Here is an 8,522-nt window from a genome sequence, read left to right as displayed (position 1 = left end):
TCAGCTGCACAGGGTGCGCATAGTGTATGTCTGACCCTAATATCCAGGACCCCAGTGCTGATAAATCAGCTAAGAAAAGAAGGTATCAGTCAACAGTGCAGACTCCTCTCTCACACGGTATTGGTACATGTTTTCTGTACTCACCGTTACAGTACGGTTTCTACATGGTAGCAGTTTGTAGCGCACAAATAGTTTGGGTAACTGACACAAGGATCTTAAATGCAACATTATGGAATATCTGATGGCTGCTGTCTGCAAATCCAACCCAGGAGTATACATTAAAAAGAGAGGGTCATTTTGTAAAACCTCAGCTCCATTGCTCCGCCCCTGAGGACCCACTCATGGCCATCCAATGAGCTAACAAAACCACATCAACTATTCCTCCCTCAAAGAACCAGAAGGGATTGCAATGTGTTATACAGTGCTGCCAATATGGAGGGGCGCCACCGCCCCTCCCAGCCCCTGAGCAGTAATTATGGACAAGCCCTTTAAGAACACCTGTCACAGACTTTACCTGAGCTTCTTGCATCGTAAATCACAATCATGGTAGCCCACATGTAGCATAGATATTCGGTTTATTCACATCAGTGTACATTATTTATTTATTTTATGCACTTATATAGCGCTGACATATTCCACAGCGCATTAGCATCAACCTGTCCCCAATGGGGCTCAAAATCTAAGGTCCCTATCAGCACAGCGGTCCCTCAAGTTACAATATGAATTGGTTCCAGGACGACCATTGTTGAGTAAATCAGTTCTAAAAACCCAAAATGTCATCCAAGATAAGAGAAAATGAAGATTTAAGAAAAATAGGCAGATAACACAAGTCCTTACACATAACAGTCAGGAATAGCCGCTAACTAGTAACTAATACAACTACTTTACCAGAGAAGTGACCTTGATTGGTTGGATCAGAGTCTGAGACATTGTATGTTGAGTCTGGTTCCAACTTACGATGGGTCAGAAAAGATCATTGTATGCTGGAAATATTGTATCCGGAGGCCACTGTATCTTGAGGGATCACTGTATGTCTTTGGAGTGTAGGAGAACACCCACACAAACATGGGGAGAACATACAAACTCCATGCAGATGTTGTCCTTGGTCAGATTTGAACCTCAGCGCTGCAAGGCACCAGTGCTAACCACTGAGCCACCACTAATTATTGAGCCACTGCTAACTACTGAGCCACCGAGCTGCCCATATTATACATGTGTATATCAATTATATAAGAGAATAAAGAAGATATTCCTCCATAGTGAAGATGTATACAAATTAGAGAAATCTGTAAAAATGACATTACATTTAGTCTTGATCTTCAGCCACTTTATTTTTGTCATGTAACACAGACACCCATGAAGGGCGCTCCTTACCAAAATAATTGCACATCCAGGACTCTTCCGGGTTGATGTCCCCCATTCCATGGATTTAAAAGACCGGTCACACTTAGAGATTCTAGAGGTCAACCCAATCTCTCTTCCGGGAGAAGGTCTCATCATATGAAATTACTATTTCTTGCACTGAAGAAAAAATTGATGACCATGAGATGAGTCCCTACACTATCTGTCCAATTAGCGCTGACACATCAAATTGTGTAGGGACCCACCCTACTGACATGGGAATGTCAGAAAGAATAACCAAGGAATACATATACAAGAGAAGAGCAGGGGGTCAGGGGAAACGCTCACAGCAGCCTGCACTTGGGTTTCTTCCTCGACTGGCGCAGTTCTCGTAGCTCTCGATCTTTTTCATCACATATTTGTTTCATTCGTCTTATTTCCTCGTCACCCTTCTCACACTTCTCTTCTAGGACCTGGACCTTCATCTCGTTCTTTTCATTTTGTTTCTGTATCATGTTGTGCACCTGCTCCATAGCCTGATGCACGTAGACGTACTGAGGATCAATAGTTGCCCTCCTGGAGATGTTTTCATCCACCTCCTGAAGACAGGTGTCCAGGAATTTCAGCACTTCCGTCTGTGTCTCAGGGTTACGCTCATGTTCTTCCACCGTGTAGTTCTCTACTTGGAAGATGTGGACGGCTCCCAAAGTCTTAAACTTGTTGTAACACTTGGCCGCCATATTTGCATGACTTCTTATCTTGGTCAGGACAACAATGGGATAGATATCTACAAGAAACATATATACAGCGCTAATACTCTCAAACTGCCCCCCCATCCCAATGCTACTGAAATTATGGATCCCACTGGTAGTGGTCACCGGCAAGTCCACCTGCCTAGCTCCATAGCTGGGTGGTGCTCCATTCTATTCTAGATCTGTTTCTAGGAATGTTGAGTAACCATACGACTGCCATATCTCCACTCCAGATTTCCCAGACTCCTGAATAACCCATTTATGTAGTTGATGACACACACATTCGGGACTCTGGATGGGAGGTTTATGTTACCTGTGATGTTGTGAGCTCCTCGGATGAAGGGTTCCATCTCCTCATATCGCTCATCTGTGAGTAAACTCTCTGCGCTGAAAGAAATAGAGGAGCAAAGCTGGTTATATGGTGCCTGCAAGGGATCTATCCTCAGGGTTGGTTTGATGGGGTGGCTAACTGGGCAACTGCCCAGGGCCACTATTTCCTAGGGAGCCCTGAGACTCCTATATGCAAAATAAATAAAAAAAGACCACACAATATGATAGATGACGGGCGGCTTACCTATGGTCTAGCTCTCTAAATATCATAAAAATGTTACTCTATAGACACTATAATGGACGGTATTAATATTTTTATTTAGAGTTTTGCAGCATGAGAAGTTTGTTTCTGTTATCATCTGTTCATTTTTATGATGAAGAGAAGCTAAACTTGTTTTTTGGACTGAAATTAAAGCCGCTGGTTTCTGTTTTGAAAGAAACCTGCACTAGTGTCAGGTTAACATGTGCTACATCTGTACCTGGACTCCTACATGAACTCATTCTTGGCTGTGGCTTTCCCTTGTTCATGTCACTTTGGGTAAAGACGACAAATATGTCCAGTGGTACTGTTATTGCTGATTGTGTTGAAAGTACTCTTTTTTCCCCTCTTGTGTTTTAGTTGGCACTAAGCCCGAGAGCGTTCTCCTCACAGGAACTGCCCGACTTGGAAATTCCCAGATAAAAGTATCCACATTCTATTGTATAGAGTGGATGATGCGAGGGAGCGGGGGAGGGGGGGGGGGGGTACTGAGACCTTAACCTTAAAGGTGCAATGTCCTTGAACTGGCCCACTCTCACATTTTGGGAAGATATACCCAGGAGAACATCTTGCAGCGGTTCTTCTGGCCCAGGATACAAAGACATTAAAGACTTCTGTCCTATGTGCCAGATGCGCACCCCAATGGGACATTTCCATACCACTTTGTCCCACTCCCAGTCATTGAGACCTTCTTAAGTGCAAAGCAGTGAATCTCCTGGGCCCCAAGGTCCAATTAACCAGAGTTACAACCACAAAATCAAGAAGCAAAAGAGTTTCTTCAAAGTAAGAGTGACATCTCTACTGAGCCACCAGGTAAAACTGATGTAATCCAACATAAAAATTGTGTTCGAGATCCCACGGTCGGAGTGAATGCACACTCGTATTGAATCCCAAACACACAACAATGTCCTAGGTTCTGAAAATCCAGGTTCTGCTCTGACTTCAGATGAAGGTCTGTAAATTTGATGCGTACCCTCCCCATGTTCCAAGCTGATGAAGTAACCAAACTACTTCAGCCAATCTGATGTATAACATCTCTAGACCTCACCAAAGGTTAAGGGGCCAATATCTCTGTCTGAGGAATCCTAAGAGAAGACCTTCTCTACCCCAGACGGCTCATTCCAATATGTGAACATGCCATCTGGTCCACTGGGTGCTCCAGCCACATTTCGATAAGCTATGGACCTGGATCTGAGGCATCATTTAGATGATTTTGTGGTTTATAATACATTCTGGAGCAGTCATTTGGACGAGGCACAAAAAGTTATCAACTCCCTCAGGAAAACATGGTTCAACGCAAGTCCTGAAAAATGTTCCGTAGACCTCAAGAAGCCAATTGTCTTGGCAATATCATCGGCAGGGGAGTAATTACACCCCAATTTTAAACAAAGTCAAGGCAATTCAAAATGATCCCACAGCTGGTGAATTTTTGTCAAATTTTTGCCTTGGGGCAACACTTATTGACCTAAAAAATCGTCTACACCTGCTACAATACACTGGACGCTGACTGTGAGAAACCGGTTCCTAATTTAAAGAAAGAGTATATTGTCCAGTATATTGCTTCAGAGGTAAGACTCGGTGCGGTGTTGTCACCGATCTGAACGAGGAAGAAGATCCTGTGGTTTACCTGAGCAGAAGGTCATAAAGGGAAGGAATGCCTGGACATAAAGCAGACAATGGATGCCCTTTGGTTCTACAAGGTGGGCAGGTCATATAGGTTGGCTTCAGACCATGACCCCTGACTTTGATGGATTAGTGTAAGGAACAGAATCCCCGAGAGGTGGTTCTTCTTAGCTCTCCAGGGTTATACATGTAAAGTAGAAGACGGATATGGAAAAAATATCAGAATGGGAGGCTGTTTTTTTTTTAATACAATTTTATGCCGTATAGCGGTATCATTTTGAGAATTAACTTGCCGTCTTATGTAGGTTCTGTGTGGTATTATTACATCTTCGTGTACTCCGGTTTTAATGATTACATTTATTTATTTTTTAGACAATAGGATATAGAACAAATTTCTAATTTACATCTATTTACAATTTTACTTGCAGACTTTTATTCTATCTGTGCATCCATAGGAGACCTAGTTAGGACTAAAAATGGCGTCAGTCATGTGACCCTCAAAAGTGTCACGTGATCTGGCTTTCCATTACATGCCCAGGCATCTAAAAAGTGAATAGTACTGTACTGGGGCAGTATATACACTACTACCTCATGTGTGTGCTGTTTTTTTTTTTTTTAACACTAAACTTTATTAACAACATGACAGCACCACTTAGAGACAAGCAGCCATTTTAGATACAAGGGCTATACCTTTCTTCTGCATATTTGGGGTCAACTGCCTGACATAAGAAAGGTAGATATGCCAAATATTCAATTCATGTATATTAGATAATTGTATGATTTCCTATTATATAAGGAAATAAAATAAAAACCCGAAATGTACATTTAATAGTCTTAATTGGATGCTTTACACTGTTTGGACACTATATGGAAGTTTTGTAGATCGGCACTATATGCGAGTAGTATTATTATGCCTACAAATTGTCACGGAGAAGACCCACGGCCATGCAGCGTAGACGTCCCGGCCCCGTTATCATATAGATAGTATAATATGCTATCATTTGACCTCTAAGTGGGCGGTTTTTATATAAATTTGCATTAAAGGCCCCGAAACCAGCAGAACTGAGGTGAGTACCTGTATACAAACACCGGGACAATGATCTCCATGGGGCGATTGCGGAATTGCTCACGAATCAGGTTTACTTTTTGTCTGAGGCTTCGGTCCCATTCTACCTTATCCCGACCGCGCAGCTGACCTGTGTAAAAGACATCGAAAGAGAAGCTGGAAACTGCGCAACTTAGACATGGAAATCCTCAGCAAGCTGCTGTTGACGGATCTATTACCACTGGACTTATTACACGTCTCTCTTTAGTACTTTGAGTGTCCTGCTGTCAGTGGACTGCAGGTCATTAACCCTTTAATGCTGATATATGCCAGGGATGCCCAATCTGCAGCCCTCCAGCATTTACAAAACTACAACTCCCAGCATGCATGGACAGCCTACAGCTATTAGGGCATGCTGGGAGTTGTAGTTTTGCAACAGCTGGAGGGCCGCGGGTTGAGTGTCCCTGGCCTAGAATAAGCCTGCTTGTTGATGGTTTCCAAGCTTTTAACCCAAGAGACAACTACCAATGGCAGGACGTACTCATCTGAGCGGCGATCTCCTCCTGCTCTTCCAGGCTCATCTTATTCACCCCTCGGTTATCGGTGATCAGCACTTTAGCCGTCAGCCGGTAGTCCTTCCTGTCCATCGTGATGGGGTGGTTGGACCTTCCAGACCCGGCGGTGTTTTCAAAGCTCCCTCCATGGACAATACGCAGACACGTGTTAATAAGAGAGGATTTGCCGTGCCCCGGCATCCCAAATAACTGCAGGTTGACCTGGACGTATCTGGGTTCCGGACTGTAATGGAGGAGCCTCTGCAGGAACGCGTCATCTCTCACTGAGAGCGCCATGTCACAGCGCAAACGGGTGAAAACCCATCAAAACCTGCAAACCAAGGGAGAAACCTATAAATGCCACTTATCACACAGGCCGGGATGGAAGGGACATGACACCTGAAGTTCTGGTATAATATGATTTCAGTCCCCGAGAGGTGATCGTGAAGGATGTGAGGGCATGCTGGGAGTTGTAGTCTCACAACAGCCAGAGATTCACTTACCTACGCAGAGTCACCTGTAAATCTACTCAATTCAGGTGGAGCTGCCGAGCGTCCACCTACCTTTATAGAAAATTCCACAGCGGTGGGGAAGAGGCATTATATATACTGCACCGTGCGGGGAGGATTTGCATGAGAGGCAATTAAATGCCAAAGTACAAGATGCTTCCTGATGTCTATATATATACCGTATATATGATTGTTCTACACCTTTTAAAGGGATGACACCCAAAAATATCCTGATAGGCATCCTAACTCAGAACGGGGGGGGGGGGGGGGATGGGAATCTGCCAGACTCAAGAAAGAGCCGCCAAATCTCTGGGACGCCTCACACAGCGTCAGACACCCGCAAACACCGGTCGACCCACCATCAACTGTTCTTGGATCTCAGTCGGGGGGAGAGACGGCTGATCTCCTGATCGCTGCCAGGCTGACATTGCTTGCTCAGTGGCAGCAGTCGTGAGCAAAACGTTGCCTACAGTGCGCGTGTGCAGGTATGTGGCGACGCACTACTGTGCAGCCGGTGTTCTATTAAAAAAAAACCTTACCCTCGTGACTTCGGGTGACGTGGCCACCTGAGCTGCAAGCGCACAACCACAGGTGCGCAAGTGGACTACCACAGGTGCGCAAGAGCACTACCACGGGTAAGGTAAAATTACAGGGAGTGCCGTGGGAGAAGCGGCCATCAAATGCACATGCACGACCACCAACAGCTAGGCTCCGAGACACGCGGTGTCCGAGAGTCATGCTGTGCTGGCTGGCTCCACGCGTGCACACTGAGGGGTAGGGAGTTCGGATGGTGGTTCGCTGTGCGAGCAATCCCTGGCCGATGGAGTGTAACCCTGACGTTTGTGGCCGACGGGAATACATTGCGGCTTGCACCCCCCCCCCCCCCATCCCCCTTCTCCCCTCTTCCTACCGCAGCTAAGGCTCTGTGCGCATGCGCAGTGTCTCCCGGAGCCTAGCTGTAAGGAATTTTCATAGGGTAAGGTTTTTTTGATAGAACAGCGGCAGGGATAGGTGTCACCCCTCTGAGACTGGCCTGGACTGCTACACACCCAGCCACCCATCCTCCGCTATGCCGGCACTAGAGGGGGCACTGTGGCCATAGTGTAGTAGACACTTGCCGACTCCTGGAGGAGCCTGTACATCTCCTGGATTCCCCATATACTCACCTGTCCCCATTCCTGAGCTTCCCTCTCATTTCAGGTGTGCGATATCCGGATGCCAGCACGTTACCTGCGGCATCACCTGGGAGCGGAGGACGGCACAGGAAAGAGGTGCGGGGGGAAAACAACAACCTATGCAAAAACAAAGCAGGACTCAAAACCTTGTCTATAGAAAGTATTATATTCTTTATTGCAACATATATAAATAAATATGTAGACATAAGGCCTCTTTCACACTTGCGTTGTCCGGATCCGGCGTGTACTCCATTTGCCGGAATTACACGCTGGATCCGGAAAAACGCAAGTGAACTGAAAGCATTTGAAGACGGATCCGTCTTCAAAATGCTTTCAGTGTTGCTATGGCACCCAGGACGCTATTAAAGTCCTGGTTGCCATAGTATTAGTGGGGAGCGGGGGAGCAGTATACTTACAGTCCGCGCGGCTCCCGGGGCGCTCCAGAATGACGTCAGAGCGCCCCATGCGCATGGATGATGTGCCATGCGATCACGTCATCCATGCGCGTGGGGCGCCCTGACGTCACTCTGGAGTGCCCCGGGAGCCGCACGGACGGTAAGTATGCTGCTCCCCCGCTACACTTTACCATGGCAAACAGGACTTTAGCGTCCCGGCAGCCATGGTAACCATTCAGAAAAATCTAAAAGTCAGATCCGGCAATGCGCCGAAACGACGTTTAGCTTAAGGCCGGATCAATGCCTTTCAATGGGCATTCATTCCGGATCCAACCTTGCGGCAAGTGTTCAGGATTTTGGGCCGGAGCAAAAAGCACAGCATGCTGCGGTATTTTCTCCGGCCAAAAAACGTTCCGTTCCGGAACTGAAGACATCCTGATGCATCCTGAACGGATTTCTCTCCATTCAGAATGCATTAGGATAAAACTGATCAGGATTCTTCCGGCATAGAGCCCCGACGACGGAACTCTATGCCGGAA

At 46.2% G+C, this 8,522-nt stretch overlaps 1 protein-coding gene across 2 annotated transcripts; it reads right to left on the bottom strand.

Annotated features, from left to right (window-relative positions):
• Positions 1 to 558: 558 nt before the first annotated feature.
• LOC122944806 lies at positions 559 to 6,230 on the bottom strand. 2 transcript variants are annotated; one of them, XR_006391056.1, is made up of 5 exons: positions 5,892 to 6,230; positions 5,381 to 5,501; positions 2,407 to 2,480; positions 1,375 to 2,128; positions 559 to 1,286 (listed from the first exon to the last, which is right to left on the bottom strand). XR_006391056.1 is itself a non-coding variant. In XM_044303462.1 (4 exons), exons 1-4 carry the CDS (start codon positions 6,199 to 6,201, stop codon positions 1,686 to 1,688), a joined length of 948 nt encoding a protein of 315 aa, XP_044159397.1. In that variant the 5' UTR covers positions 6,202 to 6,230; the 3' UTR covers positions 559 to 1,685. The 2 variants fall into 2 exon arrangements, 1 of the variants encoding a protein (XP_044159397.1); XM_044303462.1 differs by having other exon boundaries at positions 559 to 2,128.
• Between the last annotated feature and the right edge of the window lie 2,292 nt (positions 6,231 to 8,522).

Source organism: Bufo gargarizans, chromosome 8 (assembly GCF_014858855.1).
Source record: "Bufo gargarizans isolate SCDJY-AF-19 chromosome 8, ASM1485885v1, whole genome shotgun sequence".
In the NCBI taxonomy this organism is placed as follows: Eukaryota; Metazoa; Chordata; class Amphibia; order Anura; family Bufonidae; genus Bufo; species Bufo gargarizans.
Note: the sequence above shows the minus strand (reverse complement) of the source record. Positions and strands in the feature narration are given on the sequence as shown.